The following is a 19,030-nucleotide window of genomic DNA, read 5'->3' on the forward strand; positions in this document are numbered from 1 at the left end:
CAGCTCCCACTAGGATTTGAGCTCCCTGTTATCAAGGATTTTTCTCTTTTCCCTGTTTTCAAGGCGGGAGGTGAGGTGGAGTAATAAGGGGGTTAGTTGGGCCTCGCTCAGACCCCCCCGAGAATGGCTGAACTCCGGCCTCAGCCCTGAGCTTTGCGGTTCCCCCACGCCTGTTCTGGCAGCGCCAGACTCCTGCTCCCTGGGCGGCGGTGCTGGTGGCAGCAGGTTTGGCCCGACACCGGGACCTTCCCTGCTTGCCGTCCCCCCTCTCCCCCGCCCCGTGTCTTTGGACCCGAGCCCCTCCCGTTGGGCCGTTTCCATTTCGGGCTCCTTGGTGGTTGCTGGGGTGGCAGTTCCAGCCTCGCCGATTGAGTAACCGTTTCAACAGCTGGGGAGGCGCGGGGTGGAGCTGCGCCAGGGGCCCGCGGGAGATCCGGATCCGCTTCCCTGCTCCCCACCCTCCCCACCCGGGCACCCGGGGCAGGAGTCCTCTCCCCCAGGCCCGCGGAGCCGCCCCTTCCCTGCCCCTCCTGCGCGCTCCGCAGCCAGCCGGTCTCCCTGTCTCCCACTCGGCCACGTTCTGGGGCCGCTTCCCTGCGCTTTGTCCTCAGGACCCGTCTCAGTCTCTGGTCGACGTTTTTTGGGCAGGTGGCCTCTGAGTGACCCCCTGTACCACTCCTTCAGGCGCCACCCTCAGTGCCGGGTCCTCCAGTCCCTGAGGCCACTGAGTGAGCCCTTTCTCAGGTGTGAGTTTCCCTCTACAAGTGAGAGAGAGAGAGAGAGAGAGAGAGAGAGAGAGAGAGAGAGAGAGAGAGAGAGTGGGGGTGGGGGGGAGGGGAGTCATCTGGAACTCAAGTTTAAATCCATCGATTTCTCCAACAGGCACTGCGCAATGAACCCTCATCAGCAGAGCTCTCTCTCTGTCATTTCCTTGTCTCCTGTACCCCCTAGGCCAGGTGAGGGGTCACTGTACTGGGATGTGGAAGGTGTAGCGCAGCCCCCACACCATACTGGGTCTGCTTCTTGCCAGGGTCTTTGCAGAAGCAGTGGGGAGGGTGGAGGTCTCCGGAAAGGCCCTCTGCTGACCCTGCAGCTCCATCCACTTCCTGGTCCTAAGCCCCTGCATTTCCCTTACCCGCACCCCAGCCCCTTTGACCCTGATTATGCCCTGCCCAAAGCCTGAGACCCCATGTCTTGGCCCCCTGTTGGGCTGGACCAAGCAGGTGAGGCCCAACAGCCAGGAACTTGGAATTGGAAGTCGGATCCTAAGCAGTGGGCAAAGTCAATTCGACTACAGCTGAACGCTCAGCTTCTCTTGGTTCCTGAATCAAGGGTAAGCTTGTCTCCTGAAGATGCTTCATCTGATGATGCCCGTGAGTTTCTGCACTCCAGAAGAGTCCCGGGTAAAGAACAGCAGCCTTGGACCAGTCCGAAGAGACAGAAGCAGTTCCTGAAGGTAGTGACTCAGTCAGAGCGGCACACAGAGCTGGAGCTCCTGATAGCTGAGATCCGCATTCTTTTATCAGCTGTGCTGCAGGATTGCAGCCATGCAGCATGGCACTACCTGTGTGCAGTGCTGGCTCTGCTGTCGCCTTATCGCGTGCTGCTAGCTGGCCACCTTGATTTGCTGCCCTTCCTGGAGCAACTGTACCGCTGGGCACCGTGGGTCCAATCCCACTTCCAGCTAGACCTACTAGATGCCATAGAACAGGTCTTTCCCCCAGACACCTCCCTGCTAGACAGCGCCTCCCATGTTGACTGCCATCCTTGGAAGCAGAGGCTCCATCAGGGGCCCCCTGGCTCACTCTGCCCTTTTGTGAGGGCCAGGTGGGATGGGCAGCAGGTAGAGGAGGAGCTGGCCACATGGCTGCGGCCACTGACACTGCCTGAGCTACAACACTGCCTGGGCATTGTCGGTGCTGAGGTGGCCCTGGAAGAGACCTGCTGGCTAGATGGCCTCGGCCTCCTGCCCTTGGCGCTGGCAACAGACATCCCTGTACAGTATGAAAGCACTGACAACGGAGTGGAGGAGCCAGTTGAAAGAAGAGGGACTGAGTAAGTGAAGGGTATTAATCTGGGGATTTGAGCAGAGGAATGAAAGAAGCCAGTTTGGGGGTGCCTCTAGGGTCACTAGATGTCTAGAGCCACCTCCCTGTTGATTTTAGAGATTAGCCCAACCCCGGACCCCAAACTACTCCCTACCTCCTTTTTGTAAAATCAACCTGTTGGACACCAGAAGTCTCCTGGTGTCTCTTTATTATAGGGCAGCCCCAATACAAAACGGGGTGCCTGACTGTGGGTCCTCACCCGCGCGCTTAAAAGGACTTATCAATGCTCTACTGCAGGCACACACGAAAGGTTAATAAAAGGTTTATTTACAAGGGAAGGGGAAATGAAGAAATGTACAGCTCAGGGAGAAAAATGAGAGACAAAGTTTTAAATGCGTCCTACCCGATCCACCGATCTGGAATCCCAAATGGCAGTCTGAGAGCTGGCCGCGAGCCAGGAGCGTGAAGCCAGGAGGTGAACAACAGAGTGAGAGACCCACAAGGCCCACGTGTTTGTTTTTTTTATACCCAACCTGGCTGCTTAACTCCACTCTCAGGTCCCAGCCACCTTCCCTTTGGTGGTGACGGGATTTGTCTTTTCCAGTGTCTTGATGACTTTAGTCTGGAGTGGGGGTGGGGTCCACAAAGCCTGTATGGGATTAGCTCAGGACATCCTTTCCCCCTAACATCTTGAGGAAAGAATTTCACAAAACACCAGAATGAAGCCAGCAACAAAGTTTATTAGGGAGCCACAGGACAAGGCAGTGGAAGGGCAGTGGGCCATGTCAGGGAAGCAGAGTGTCAGTGTCAGAGCCGCGCTGAGCAGGAAAGCAGTAGAGCTTTGAAGGTTTTATCCTTTCTGAGTGGGGAAAGGAAAAATGTACCTTATGCATACCTTGCTCCCATCACTCTCCCAATTCCTGGACTAACTGGAATCACCCTTCCCTTCCTCCCTCCCTCTTTCCAGTGGTGGGGCAGGGGAGGAGCTGTATTTAAAAGACTCCCTCCCAGACCTGCCAGACCTTATTTGGTCCTTGAAACAAAGTGATAGCCCCAGCTAGACAGTGAGATTGCAGAAGTGTAGCTGTGCTCCTCTGGGGGAGGGTGTGAGGGTCCTTCTCTATCCCTAAGGAGAGTCACAGACATGGGGATCATGCAGGATTGGAAAGCAGGTAAAATATGAGTGAGCAAAGACAGGTGATCTAGAAGCTTAGAAAGCTTGTCAGAGAGGAGAAATCTAGGATAACTTGGGAAAACACAGTCTTTCATTATTTTTATACAGTATTATATAATATTGACTTTGCGGTAAGCACAATCCATCTAGTGTGATCCTTCAGTTATCAAAAAGAGAGGGGCTGTTCATGCATATGCCTGTGAATGTAGTTGCCCGAGTGTGTTGCATGACCTACGTGTATGTGAACACCTTTGGATATAGAGACACATCTGGGCCGCTCAAGCACCTGATCTGGCTCTTCCTTTCACTTGCCAACACTAGCTCTGCCTCTTCTCTCTGGATTTTTTTTTTTTTAATCATCATACAGACTTTGGTTTGATTTTGAAGTTCCTGGGGAGAAGACCTTGCAAAAGAGAAGTCCTGGCTCTGTACCTCAGACTTCCCTCCTGGGCAGCCAGATGATGGGGGTTCTGAAGACAGAGAAATACTTGAGGAAGATCCACTTCCTCTATCTCAATGTGGCTCCCAGCCGTCACTTCAGGTAAGAGCCTCTGCCAGACCCTTTTTTCCCCTCTCACTCTCAGATTTCCAACCATGTTGCTCCCTCCTCCTCCTCTCCATGCCCACTACTCTCTGTCCCCCAGTTTCTCTCCCTTTTTTCTTTTTTTTTTAATAGAGGCATGTTTTTTATTTATTTATTTGTTTGTTTGTTCGTTTGTTTATACATGCACTGGGTAGAGTCAGAAGTGCGGGAGGGTGAGAGAATTCACCAGAGCCAGAGCGGGGAGCAGAGCAGGCAGAAGGACTGAAGTACACTGCTGAGGGGAGCAGCGGGCGGCAGGAGAGGTCTGCGCGCCATGTGGGACCCTCCTCTGGTGGCCGGGGAGCAGCCGGGGATTGAACCGGCGCCACAGAGGCTGCGGGCAGCTTTGCAACCCAGCGCTCAACCGCTGCGCCACCGGGGAGGCCCACTCTCCCTTTTTCTCATCTCCACTCTTGGCCTCTTTTGCTCCCCTGTGCTCTCCTAGTCTTTTGTCTTATTCATCCTTTTCTACTTTTTGCCTGTCTTCTTTATTCTATCCTGGAATGATAGAAACATTTGGCCATAGCCTGGGGAGATTGAAGGTACTCTCCAACTGCAGTGCAGCACTCAGGTATTCTGTTATCATTGCACTGTCAGGGAAGCTTTGTGTTTCCCAAGGCATCTTGTTCCTTGAAACAAAGTATGCTTTCTTTTTAACTGCTGCCTCCCTGCCCTACTTTTATTTCCAGAACTATAAAAACAAGTCATGACTCAAGATGCATTGGTTGACTTTCTTCCATTAGATCTAAATCTTACATATTTGTAAAAGCCCTTTTTGAGTCCCATCTTTCCAGAAATAATAATGAAAATTACCATTAATCAAGTCTTTTTATATACCAGTCGTTATACTAATTACACATTATTTAATCTTCATTTACTGAGTAGGTGCTACTGTTACTTCCATATGTAAATTAACAGACTAAATCACAGAAAGGCTAAGTAATTTGTCCAAAGCCATCATAGTAACTGGTGGAAACAGGATTTAAACCTAGGACTGTCTTAACCCTCCCCAAGAGTCTTATTTCCCAAATAAACTGATCTCTTTCTGCTGAACCTTGGTGACACCGATGATTCCTGTCATCCGTCATTTACCCATCAATTCACTTAACAAATGTCCCCTGAGAGCAGTATGCCAGTTATGCCACCATCTCTTTGCTTTTGATATTGGGGCTGGGAGTCTACAAACTTCATTTCTCCTCTTTCAACTGACTTCCGGTTAGGTTTGATTAATAGGGGGTGGTAGAAGGAGATTGGGCAGTAGGAAAGAGAAGAAACTCTCCTCCCTTTGCTTGCTCTTGTCAGCATTGCCTCAGAAATGATTGTTCACATTGGCAGTGGGCACTCCCTGAATTATCCTCTTCATGATCCTGAGAGGTACCAATACTAGCTTGGTGGCACCTTCCGGTCAGAGTTCTGAGTCACAACTCTGCTGCAAAGATCCCGCCTCTAAATCCCATAGGTGCTACTAACAGCCAGCCAACATCTCCTTCACCCTAACCCCCGCCCTCTGAGCCCCTCCTCCAGTGCTTTAGGAAATTAACATTTAGGAGCAGTTACACCATTATGGTTCCTTGATCCAACATCAGGCTTGTAAGAAGCCAAATATCTTCCCTTTCTTCCTCCAGTTTTAGGCCTGGCATCCTTTTCCTGTAGTTAATATCTCTGTGCTACCTTAGTGTTCTCTTTTTACTTTTTCAGTCCTCAAACACCTTTTAATTAATTAAAATTGTATTATGTTTATTGAGGTACCATTAGGTCACAACACTATATGATTTAGAAGAAGAGGTCACGCCTCTTCACATGTATGTACCATACCACACCAGCCAGTAAAGCACCCATAATCCTCCATCATAGTCCATGCACCCCTGATCCCCTTTTGATACCCACACCACATCCTCCCCCTCAGGTGGCCTCAATTCTGCAGTTAGATTTCTGGTGTTTGCTTTGGTTTAATTTTGTCCCTTCATTTGTTTTGTTTCCCTGTGCTCCACATATGAATTGACTCATCATGTATTTATCTTTCTTCTCCTGACTTATGTAGCATAGCACGATTTCCTCCATCCATGTTGTCACAAATGGCAAAATTTCATCTTTTTTATGCCCGAGTAGTATTCCATCAGGTATATATGTCACATCCTCTTAACCCACTCTTCTGTTGTTGGGCAGTTTGGTTGTTTCTGTAACTTGGCTATTACAAATAATGCTGCAGTGAACACAGCAGTGCATATGACCCTTCAAGTTAGTGTTTTTTTAATTTTTGGGGGTAGAAGAGTGGAATTGCTAGGTCATATAGTTCCTATTTGGTATGATTTTGTAGGTTATTTTGGGGGTCTGGGAAGCCTCAAAAGTTTTTCCATATAAATTAATGAATAGCCAGGGAAACCTGTGCTTGGTATCAGGCATGCTCCGAGGAAACAAGCCTCAAGATTGGGATTCTGGTGTTGGTTTGGTATCATTCTTGGCGTGGACCATCACTGAGCTCCTTGCTTGTGGGAAATAGGATACTTGTAACCTATGACATGTAGTGGCATCACAGCTAATTCAATTATTGCCTGTGGTCAAATGTGATCAGCTACCTACTGACACCTAGTGGTTGCTACTCTTGCCCGTGTGATGGTCAGGATAATAATGATAGCATTGTGGGGTAGAGTTTACAGAAAGAAAATGACAAGTTTAGGGCTTTCAGCTCAGTGATAAACTCACTTTACCAGCTCAGTCAGTATCTGCAGAATCAAAGATAGTTGGGCATATATACAAGGATCTATAAACAGTAGAAATAAAAAGACAGTGAGGAATTACAGGGCTAATACCTGCCAAAGAAGGAAACACAGTGAAGTGAATTTAGTTAACCTTTGGTGCTGATTTTTCCCAGAGAGAGGCCCCTGTTGACTCCCATAGAGGCAGCTGTGTGTCATTTCCTCAAAGGCTGAGTAAAGTTGCAGAGCTTTCAACAGGCTCAGAAAGCCAACATTTGCCATGTAGGCAACTTCTGTACCAAGGAGAGAGGTGACTGTAACCAGGGTCCCACTACACAACCCAGGGCATTTAATTTGTAGCTTCTCTGATTGGATGCCTTTGGATGATTTTCATATTTTAGGCAGATACTTTACCCAGTTATTCTAGTTGTTCTTAAGTGACTTGTTTGGGTCTGTGTCTAGTCTTCTGGATGCCCTCTGCTTTTTCCCAGTCTCAATTACTCCAAGCAACATTCCTTCTTTATCTCTGCATATTATTTCAGTAACTAGGGATATACATGTTTTACGATTTCTGAGATGAACATTTTTTTCATATTTCAACATTGGATGCATTTACAAACTGGTGGAATGTCCTAGTAACAGCATTTTTTCATTTTAGTGGTTCAAAACAATGCTGCAGTTTACAGCTGATGGTATCTTAGAGCTGATGGAATGGATGTAGCTATCTGAGTCTAGAGATAAATGGCTGGGTGCCTTCTTCCTGCCCATCTATCTTTGGTTTCCATTTCTTCTTTATGATACATATTCCATCTTTCTGGTTTGAAAGTCCTTCTGTTCTCATTCCCTCCTTCCCACTTTCTTCTGTTTTCCTGCCTTTTTTTTTCCATCTTCTGTCTTCCTTCCTTCCCTTCCTAAAGTCTGCACAATTCCCAAGAACCCACTAATCTTTTTAAAGGCCCTACAACCTTGTGGTGGTGCCACCAAAGAAGGTGAATCCTGAGCACTACATCATCTCTCCCTTCGGGATCCTGCATGTACATCCTGTGGATGGCGGTGAGACCATAACGCTGGGTACCTGGCACCGCCACTCTGTCCTCTGGCAAAAGCTCCAGTTCATCCCCTTCTTCAAGTATTGCCTCTTACGCAAGGCCTTGCACTGGTAGGTAATGATGGGTGTGGGATTTGGGGAGAGTGTTGCCAGCAGCAGCCTCCAATCATGGCCCTTTGATTTGTAGTTGGAAGAAGAATGTGAAGTTGCTGGGGCTGCGCCGGTGCCGCACTTTACTAGGGAAGCATCTTCTCTCTGCTGTGCCTCACTTTGGAGTTGGGCTGCTCCATATCAGCAGGTAAGGTCTTCAAAACACAACTTTACTAGGTTTAAAAAATATATATAGATACATACACACATATATATATTAACAAACTAATGATATCTACTTTGTTGAAAATATGAAAAAGCACAAAGGGAAGAAATCTTTTTTCAGACTCCCCATAAATAACCACTATGAACATTTTGTTGCATATCCTTCTAGCCTTTTTTCCTGTCACATATACAGTGAGGTCAGAGTTTACATATTTTAAGTAACCAGTTTTTTCTCTGTATGATATATTCTGAATATACCTAATATATGTAATTATGTTTTAATCCATCAACTTGGCCCACATTACACAATTATTAAGTACCAAGCCTGGAAGCTCTAACTGGGGTGTTTAAATGCAAATTCTCCACTCTTTCCAAAAGGTATTACTTGGATTCCTTTTTGGAAAAGGTTAGTAATTTTCAGGACTTGCTGGGTCTCTTTGCACAACTTCAAAGCTACTCCAGTTATAATAACAGAAGTTGCAAACTCAAGTGCCTACAGGACCCAAGCAAGAGCTCTTGAGGAAATGCAGTTGGGTTTGTGCAAGACACAAGGAGGTACACCGGCCTACAGCCTGGTGATTACCTTTAAACAGGACAGTTTTTACTTAGTCCCGGCTGACTGTTAACTTGGGAAAATGGATCCAGCTTGTCAGCCACCTCATTTTTGAGGAATTCTTGGAAAAGACACGTTTTGTTGTTAGATTTCATAATTTTGCCTGGTTAGCTCAAATTTTGTTTTAACACTATGTTGGTCAACTCTTTGTGCTTTAAAAAGGTTTTCAATCTGAATTTGATCTCGGGCTACCCTTTTGGAACCTTTGCTTGAGGCACACTCCAGCCTAGCCTGATTATGGTGGAATCATTAAAAACATAAGGGCATGGGATTTTACTCTTTTGAACTTCAATTTTCCTGATCTGAGAGCAAATGATAAAGATTTCTGTTACACAGCTGTAGTGAGAATTAAATGACATTGTGAGTATAATATACCATGTCCAGTAGATGCTAACTAAATAAATGGCACCCATTATCATCATCCTCTGTTTATTGGGGGTCTTTCTTCTTTTTTTTTTTAAGATTTATTTTATTTATACAAGGCCCGGGTACAGGCCAGATGTGCGGGAGGATGAGAGGATATACCAGAGACAGAGTGGGGAACAGAACAGGCAGACTGACGAAATACACTGCTGAGGGGAGCAGCGGGAGAGACAGGAGAGGTCTGCAGCACCATGTGGGTTGCTCCCAGGCCGGTGGGGATCAAACCGGAACTGGCATTGCAGAGGCTGCGGACAGCTTCCCAGTGCTGTGCTCAACCGCCTGTGCCACCAGTGAGGCCCTATTGGGGGTTTAGAGATGTGGAGTTCTCTTGGCAGATGTGAGATGAGGGAGTGAATAACAGAAGAGAAAATTCCTCAGGTATTGTCAACCTTAGGAAAGTTGCAGGTTCATCACTTTTTTTAAAAAAAGATTTGTTTATTCATGCATACAAGAACTGGGGTGTATACCAGAAGTGTGGGGGAATGGGGGTGAGAGGATTCACCAGAGAAAGTGGGGAGCAGAATAGGCAGATCTACTAAAGTACACTTCTGAGGGGAGCAGCGGGCGAGACAGGAGAGTGTGCTGTGCTATGTGGGATGCTCCCTGGCCTCCCGGATACTGCAGTGGGTGGTGATAGCTTGATAGTGCTGTGTCTTTAACCGCTGCCCCACCAGGGAGGCCCCAGGTTCATCACTTTTGATCTTAAAACTCAGTTGTCCATCTATAGTTTTAGGGCCCCCAGCTTCCCCTTTTTGAAGGGGAAGCTCTGTAGTTGCTCCTTCTAGGTCAGAACTTGGAATCTATTTGGCCATTTCTCATAGGAGAAAGGTCACTTGACATGAACATTTAACCCTTGATTCCAGGCTTCTGCAGGAACTGCAGTCTGTGTCTTGGCTACCCAAGGAGCCAGATCAGACTTATGAGCTTCTAGACCTGCAGCGGGCTCTAGCAAAGGAAAACCACAAGGCTGTACGGCTGCTGCATCGATGCCTGTGCCTGTGCACATCCATTGTCCAACTGGTAAGAGGCTCTAGTTTACTGTGAAACTGTGCTCCAAGCTGAGCTCCCCAGAGTTCCAGCCTCCTCTTGTTTAAGCTTCTCATATTCCTTGTGTGGCAAATACTCTGTGGTTGGCTCCATCATTGCCCTGCCCAGCATCAACAGCCGCTGCTCTGGAGTGGATGGGTCAGTATAGGGGTCAGTGGCTGAGACACAGTCTTTCTGCAAGGGTAGGTCCTGGCCTTGAATAGGGAAGACAATGAACAGAGCATCTGTTTTCTTAGTTGTTTGGGCTCGGGCCATTAGGGAATTTGAGAATTGAAATCTTGATCTTTCATGCTGCGGGGCTTATCTTTGAACCTGTCTTGAACTGTTGGCAGGCCTCCAAGGCTGCCAATCAGTGATGGAGTCCTTTCTAGTTATGCCTGCTTGCACCTGCCATACATACTGCCTGCCTGGAACTCTGGGGGGCCTTCTGCATACTTGCCTCCTGCCCATGACCTGTCCCCATAGATTGTTGTCTGTTAGGTGGGATTAGATATTCAGTTTTCTGGCTAATTACTATGGCAGTTTGTCTAGTCCTAAGAGAGAGGACCGCCCAGATTTTGTGAAATGAGAAGTGATATGAAGGAGGCCTGCTTTGCCTGACTTGAGCCAGGTTTTCCACGTGTTGCTCTAAACTTCTTCACATAAGGTTAATCACTAGGGGCAGAACACCAAGGTCTCAAAGATGGCCTTCCCTGTAAGGAATTTATAGTCCCAAGAGGAATCAGTGGCTTCTATTTTCAGTTCTTGGCTGAAATCTTAAATTTTCCATAATAAATATTTTAAATACCTATGGCAAAAAAATTTTACAAGATTTTAAATAGCCAAATCCCCTTCCCAAAACACCTTATTCTCGTCATCCACTCTTTTTCTTTTTCTGTATTCCCTGTCACCTTTTAACATATCATATAATTTAATACATTTATGGGTTAACTCCCCTGACAGTATGTGAGCTACACAGTGGTAGAGATCTTTGTCTTGTTCCCTGATATAACCCAAAAACCTACAAGAGTCTTTATACAAAAAAAAAAAAGGTGTTCCAGAACAACTCCACAGTTTTAAGAATTTCTAGTGAACAGAGTCTCAGCATGTTTTATTGGTTTGTTCTGATTGGACCCTTCAGGAACAGTCTTTGGTGTTGTAGAAATGTGGCTGATGAGGAAATTCCGTTTCTCTTAAGAGGCTTAGGAGAAAGAGGCCAATGACAGCAGGAGAGTCAGGACCCTGAAGCCATGGCCCAGGAGTGAGGAGGAGGCAGCAGCCTTTAGCCTCTAGACAAAAGCTGGAGCTGCCATTGCATTTAACTGTCTGGGGCAGAAGGCCAGGGTGAGCAGCTGCTCACAGCCTTTTCCTGTCTCCCACTTTTAAATTCCATCTTTGTTTTAGTGTTATAAAAATTGTTATAATTTTTTATAGTCAGTAATTTTTAAATTAAGGTATAATTTACATGATGTAAATGTTTTAATGTGCAATTTGTTGAATTTTTTGCATTGTGTGTATATATATATATATATATGTATGTATGTATGTGTGTGTATATGTATATATGGCCACATACCCACCACCCAGATAAAGATAGAGATATCTAGACGGTAAGTAGAACGTTTCCCGCACCGGAGCAAATGCTCTGGTACCTTTCTTATCAATAACCATATAAAACTAACTACTCTGACCCCTGTCACCATAAATTAACTTTGTCTGATTTTGAATTTCATATAGATGGATGCAGAGAACATGTGATCTTTTTTGACTTAACATTATATTAGTGAGATTTATGCATAATGAACCTTGTTCACTTAACATTGTATTAGGAAGATTCACCCATAGGCATTACGTCCCTCTTGTATTGCTGCACAGTATTTCCCCTGTATGAATGTACCACAGTTTATTTACTAATTTGCTTATTGATGGAAATATGGGTTTGTTCTAGCTTTTTTCTATTGTGAATAACACTTTTGAACCTTCTTGTACATGTCTTCTGTGGACATAGGCAGTCATTTCTTTGTGTATATATATCAGAAGTGGAATTTCTGAAGTGGGGAAAATGTTTGTGCTGCAAACAGTATTCTAGAGTATTCCAAACAGTCTTCTAGAGTGGTTATACCAGTTTATAATCCCACCAACAATGTAGGAGACATCTTGTCCTATGATCAGAGCTTTTAATTTTAGGGGTTTTAGTGGCTTTAATTTGTATTTCTGTGAACACCAATGTTGTTGAGGATCTTTTCATATGTTTCTGGGCCATTTTGGTGTTCTCTTCTGTGAAGTATCCAACTCTCTTGCTCATTTTTAAATTGGGTTGTCTTCCCCTCCCCCCATTAACTTATGAGAGTTTTTCCATATAATGTGAATATGAATCCTGTGTCAAATATTATGTATCATAGACATTGTTGAGTCCTGGTTTAAGAAATCTGTGCCTATGCCAAAATCATGTAGATATTATCCTGTTTTCTTCCAGAGATTTCATTACCTGTCTTTCACATTTGGGCATATGATCCATTTCAGATTAATTTTTATATGTGGTATGAGTTTTCATTTTTCCCATTTATTGAAAAGACTGTCTTTCCCCCATATAATTACAGGGATGTCTTTTTCTCAAATCACACTCACTTGATTATTACAGTGTTATAATAAGTCTTGATATCTGGAAATGGAATTCCTACAACTTTTTGTTATTCAGGATATCTGGCTCTTCAAGGTTCTTTGAATTTAGAATTAGCTTGTCAATTTTCACAAAGTAATTTACTGGAATTTTTTTACTTTGAACCTAATTTGGGGGAGAACTGATATATTAACAATATTTAGTTTTCTAATCCATAAACATGTATCTCTTCATTTATTTTGACATTTTTAATTCCTCTTATTGAGGTTTTAGAGATTTCCTGTAGACATCTTGAATGTATTTCATAGATTTATTATTTGGTATTTATCAAATATCAAATTTGTTTGAAAATTTTGTCACCTTTATAATTGGTATTAAAACATTGTAGTTTTCTAATAAACACTATATCATGTGCAAAAATTCATGGTGGATAAGAGACATAAATGCAAAAGACATATGAAAAAATTGTTCATCATTACTTCTAATAAGAGAGATACAGATTAAAACTACAATGAGATGCCGTCTCACACCCATGGGAATAAACGTGCCCAAAAGACCCCAACAGAAAGTGCTGTGGAGCATTTGGATATAAAAGATGTGAATTTGTTGGGGGGATGTGAATTGGTGAAACCATTATGGAGCAATCTCTATTTATTTTTTTAAAGATTTATTTATTTATGCATATAAGAACTGGGGTACAGGCCAGAGGTGTGGGGGGTGAGAGGATTCACCAGTGACAGAGTGGGGAGCAGAATAGGCACATCTACTGAAATACACTGCTGAGAGGAGTAGCAGGCGAGTCAGGAGAGGTCTGCTGTGCCATGTGGGTCACCTCCCCGGCTGGCCGGGAAATCAAACTCATGCTGCGGTGGCTGTGGGTTGCTTCATAAGTTGCATCTTAACCCCTTGAGCCACCAGGGAGGCAATCTGTATTTACCTTAAAAAGTTAAAAATAGAAACACCATATGACCTGGCAATTGAAAGGACAAGCCCAAAGAGGTGACATCTGTCAAAAACCTTTGTAGCCTCAGGAAGCTCTCAGATCTAAGAAGAATGCACAAAGAAGTTCCCAGGCTTTTATCCCACATTCCCTCTCCCCTAATATAAGTCTAGATCAGTACCCAGAGGCAGCTTCTACTGTAACTTAAGGCAACAGTATGCATGTCAGAGGCCACGTCCCCCAACCCTAATGATTGGAGTCCAAATGCTGGGTCAACCCTGACTTACCCTGTCGGCCTTTTCATGACTATTCTGTGCATTGTGAACTTCTTATTTTCATATTCTCAAATTTTGAGGTCCACTCTGGGGGCTTTCAGTAAACAGGCCTGGTCTATCAAATTTACACATTGTGGCCTTTTAATAAGTCTTTTACATTCTGCATCTACTTTGGCCCCTTAAAGATCTCTGAGGCTAATCTCTACTAAAAAGAGTCCTCCAAGTGCATCTCTAAGTCCTAGGACTCTGGTTCTAAGACCTGAGATTTCGCACAGACCAGTGGGAGGCTGGTTTGCCCTGCCTTTCTCTTTCTCCACTGAGTTATCTACTCTCTATGCTGACAGGTTCATGAGGACACATATCACATGCAACAGGGCATGCAGGAGCGAGTGAAGAACTGCAAGAGGATCAGGAAAGGCCAAGGCTCCATCTACCTTCATCGGGTACAGTGCCAGCAGCTGGAGCAGAAGCTGAAGCAGGCGGATTCCTGGTTGCTACAGCTGGGACAGTTGGCCCGCCTGGTAGACTACATGATTTGCCAGAGCCTCGTGTCTATTATAGAGAGGGAAATCACCTCTTTTGTGGCCAACGTCCTGCAAGTGAGGTGGTGGGGTGGGTGGCATGTGTGGGGTGGGCTACTGGGGACTGGGGTGCTGGGTATTGACATTTAGCCCCATGATTTCTCCTCACCATTCTTTTATAGGCCCCAAGACAGAATCCCTTGCTCTTAGCACAGTTGGTTTTTGATGATTCTGGCCAACTATCTCATGAGCCCTACATTGAAAATATAATCCAGATTCTAACTGGGGGTATACAGTCTGTCATGGCCTCTGTCCTGAAGGTATTCTGGGTTGGGCAGGGAGGTTGGCTCTCTGAGCTCCCAATTCCGGCTCTCCATAATCAGCGTTCTACCTGGTCTGAACTCTCCCTGCTTTCCATTTCTGTTTCTTCTCCATATCTTGGCATGAAGATAATACAATCTGCAGACCTGAAGACCCCTTCGGATTTCCTGTATTATGAAGGTATTTAAGGAGACCTAGGCAGGGGCTAGGAAGGTAGAGGGAAGGAAAGGGCATATGTTGTGTGTCAGGCCTTGGGTGTGGATGGAGCAGCTTTAAACTGGGTCTGCATGCTTGTGTTAGGGAGAGAGCCAGGAAGGGTGCTTTTGTTCATGTCTGGGCTTATGTGTCTGAGTATGAAATGAGTACACTGTCCTTCCTGATTTGTCCAGACTCCATAAATTTTTTTTCTAATGTCAAACAGCATTTCATTTACTGTTGAATTTGATTGCTAAGTAAATCTGTACTTGTTTGAAGAACTCTGCTTGTTCAGTATTTATTTTATTCAGCTGTTATTTATTTCCTATAGAATAAGTCCTGTGTATTATTGAGCTATTTTATGCTTATCAATCCTCAAACTTACTAGCCATCAGGGAGGAAGTGCATCTTCACATTTCCTTTACTTGGAATACTAATGCTGTCATAAGTAAAATCATTAACTGCATTCATGAACATCTGACATGCAGATGCTTTTTCATTTCCCATTCAACCAGTCTGTATGTATTAAGATGATTAAAAGACAGAGTTAATTTTAGGAAATAGATGCCAAGGAGAAAAAGGTTCATTGAAAGGAGCCCATGTCTTTCACAAATCCCACCAAGGGGAGCACATCCCCCCCAATGAATCTAGGTTAATTGATAAAGACTGTTGATAATGTGCTTTACATAGTGCAGTGGAAAGAAGAAGGACTTTAGAATCAGACTAATCTGTAAAATGGGCATAACAAAAATACCAAACTTACAGTATTGTTTGGAGATTAAAAGAGTACTGTCTTCTATAGCGCTTTAGAATTTATCCTAAATTTAGTGAAAGTAGAGCTATCTGTAATGTTGTGGGTTGTCCTTTTTACTTTTATTTTATTTCATTTTTTTTTTTTAGATTTTATTTATTTATACAAGCACTGGGTACAGTCAGAAATGCGGGAGGGTGAGAGAATTCACCAGAGCCAGAGTGGGGAGCAGAACAGGCAGAGTGACGAAGTACACTGCTGAGGGGAGCAGCAGGAGAGTCAAGAAAGGTCTGCTGTGCCATATGGGTTGCTCCCTGGCCAGCAGGGGATTGAACTCATGTTGCAGAGACTGTAGATTGCCCCATAGTGTGGTGCTCAATCCCTTGTGCCACCAGGGAGGCCCTTTTTTTTTTTAATCTTTTAAAAATTTTATAATTATCTTTACCTTTACCTTTTATTTTTCTTAAGGCATTATCTAAATTTTAAGATAAAAAAACTGTTAAGTTTATTTTCTCATGCTATTTTGTGGTTCAGTTTTCATTGTGAAATGATTTTTTTCCCCTTTTATTTCTTATTCTTTGCTGCTTTCTGTTACAGAATTTCTGTGTTTTTCCAGTTCTGTTCCATGTTGTTCTTTCTTGACATATCATTTTTCTGGTGTCTTAGCTTGTTTTGAAATGGGGCTTGTTTTGATCTTTCTTAATATGATTTATTCTGCTCATAAAGATGTTATACTAATCCATATTCTCTTTTTCCATTTAAGAGCTTTGTATGTGGTGTGATTTTGACACTTTTCAGTTTGTTTTAGAAAAACTGACTTTTCTAAACTCTTAGAAGAAGTAGAACTTTTGGTTCAAAATAGTTTCCTAACCTCTCCATTTCCTTTTTTTTTTTTTGTCTTTCTGTAATGTTCCCCCCACTCAAAAAAAAAAAAAAAATGATGTGCAGCTTTCTGACATACCCTGTTTTTCGTTTCTCTCTCCCACTGGTATCAGTGCCTTTTCTTTTTTTTTTTTTTTTCTCTATTGCTTTCATGCAGCTCAGTTTGTGTTCTACCCCAGCAGCTTATCCTTAGTGGTTGAGCTCCATCCCAGAAGTGAGCCCTGGCTAGTTAGTTTCAGGAGTTCACAGGACATAACTACTTCAGCTTTTACAGAGCTTACGTCACCTGCCTGCTGAGCAGGAGACACCTCTCCAGTTATACCTGCCATTCTCAAACTGGCTTCTGCTTTCCAGCAAGTGCATGTGGGCCCTTGTGAGGTGCTCCTAAGTCTCGTTTCTGCCATGTGCATCACTGTCCCCTCTGCTTCTTCTTCCCCACTTACAATGATGTGAAGTGGCTCTGAAGCTGTGGATGGTTTGTCCCCACCCACTTGTATTTTAGAGTTTGTAAGGATTTCTTGTCCCCATTTTGTTAAAAACATTATCCATGGGTTTTTGGTTTTACTACCTAATTTGTGCAGTCACTTTATGTCATTTTATATGGTATTTTAGAGAGAAATCAAAACTATCCTGTCACTGCCACCACCGTCCCAGAATCCTTTCTAGTACTATGTTTAAAGACTCATTCTTGTTGTTATGTGGGGCAGTGACTGTAAGATGTTGGAGGCAAGGACCAAAGCTAGGACATACATTCAGAGGCTATTACATAATGGCGGTAGATTTGATGGTGACATGGGCTGGAGAGAGGAGGGCATGAGGTGGGTAGAGGTTGGAATCTAGATATATTTTGAATGGACAGTCAACAGGATTTTGTAATACTTGGGTGTATTGTATAGAAGAGAAATATCAAAGATGATTCAAAAGTTTCAGACTTGAGCAACTGGAGAAATGGAGTGTCCATTTACTGAAGCTGGAAGAAACAGGGGGACTATGAGAGGATGGGGGTAGAAAATCAGAGAAATCAGAGCTCATTTGTGGAATAGGCAGTGGTTTATGTGGGACCGGGATTCAGGGAGAGATGTGAGCTGGAGATAAATATGGGAGCAAAGAGATGGTATTTAACGCCATGAAACTGAATGAGCTCTCTTAGAGAGTGAGTACAGATGGAGAACAGCCGAGATTTGAGGGCTGAGCCTTGGGAGCACTGCAGTGTTTGGGTGTTGGTAGAATGGATCTCATTTCTGGATATATTCCTCCCCTCCCCATCTGTACAGAGTTCTAACACAGATGCTGAAATTAGATGCTGAAATTAACTAGTTCCTAAGCTCCTAGGAAGTTAAAGGGGAGGCTGGATTCAAGAATGCTCCTTGGGGCAGATGCTGAGGCCTGGCATGCCCAGTATCCTTCCCCCGCTCTGCTCTACTAAGTCTGGACTGCTACAAACTACCCTTGCAGCTGGGTGTCGTACTGATTTAGATCTACATGAGACTTAATTCACAAGTGAGCTAAGTAAGGGAGAGAGGCCCCGCATGTGCTATTCATTCTGGTGGGGTCATGACAGGCAGTGTGCTTTTATAGCTGTGGTGTTCCAGTTTGCCAGGCAGCACAGAGTCCTCAATGCTCAGCCTAGAATGTTTTCAGTTTTCTGCTCTTCTAACCACTAACAACTTAATACTTCATAATAATGACCCCTTTGCTCATACTAACTAGAGTAAATTCTGTTCTGCCTCTGACCTTACCAACTGTAGTCCCCTAGTGGGTCTGGTGTTGGTGTACTGTTTGTGATATAGATGTATGTATAAGCTCACTCGTGAGCAGGAAATGTGTTCGTGTGTGTGTGTGCAATATGTGTGTCCACACTCAGGGTAGAGGGAGAGGTGGTGTGGAGGCTTTGGGGGCCACTCATGGACAATCATGGCATGTGCCCCACTAGAAGAAGATGAAGAAGAGGACACGAACACAGAAATCTTGACGCCCAAGCTCCAGAGCCAGCCCAGTGATGCTGTGCGCATCTTCTGCGGCCCGAACACAGGATTGGTGTTGCCCTGGAATACTCATGCAATTACTGATACCCTGGAGGTCCGTGGGTACCGACTTCGGGGCCAGTACTTGCCCCCCAATCATAAGCAGCTGCAAGAGGACCTGGGGAACAACCTGCAAATCCAGCAGGCCCTGGCTACGCAACAGACCCTGCTGCAGGTGAGAACAGAGGTTTAGGAGTGGAAGTGGTGTCCACCCTGTTCTGTCTTAACCTCCCACCTCTGTACTCCCTAGGACATGCTGAGTGAGGTACAGGAATTCTGCAGGGAGCATCACTGGATGACAGGCATTTATGAGTTCCTGCAAACCTGGGGACCTCAGAAACTGGAGTCTTTGAGAGGTTGTCCCATCAAGAATTATGTGACGCTGGTGAGCAATCTCAATGTTTGGCAGAGCCGTGTCTCTAATATACCTACCGAGTTGATCACAAAAGGCAGGCTGCTGCTGCTGAACTGCTGTGACATACGGGCAGATACAGGTGAGTGCTGCCTACCCTTTGTCTGTTCCTTCTGCCATCCTTACCTTACCTACAGGGTCCTCCTTGGGTCTGGAATATCCC

The 19,030-nt window shown here is 44.7% G+C and overlaps 1 protein-coding gene across 1 annotated transcript in view; it reads left to right on the forward strand.

Moving 5' to 3' along the window:
• Positions 1 to 1,189: 1,189 nt before the first annotated feature.
• The window catches only part of DNHD1 (dynein heavy chain domain 1), a gene marked incomplete at its 5' end in the record, with an annotated part of 53,901 nt that continues 36,060 nt past the window's right edge, over positions 1,190 to 19,030 (forward strand). The window contains 10 exon segments of the mRNA XM_084242802.1: positions 1,190 to 2,055; positions 3,590 to 3,763; positions 7,457 to 7,660; positions 7,737 to 7,847; positions 9,764 to 9,920; positions 14,106 to 14,360; positions 14,465 to 14,602; positions 14,732 to 14,783; positions 18,365 to 18,630; positions 18,706 to 18,949. Coding sequence (XP_084098928.1) covers positions 1,190 to 2,055; positions 3,590 to 3,763; positions 7,457 to 7,660; positions 7,737 to 7,847; positions 9,764 to 9,920; positions 14,106 to 14,360; positions 14,465 to 14,602; positions 14,732 to 14,783; positions 18,365 to 18,630; positions 18,706 to 18,949 — 2,467 coding nt within the window.

Source organism: Talpa europaea (genome assembly GCF_964194135.1).
Source record: "Talpa europaea genome assembly, chromosome: 1".
Lineage (NCBI taxonomy): Eukaryota > Metazoa > Chordata > Mammalia > Eulipotyphla > Talpidae > Talpa > Talpa europaea.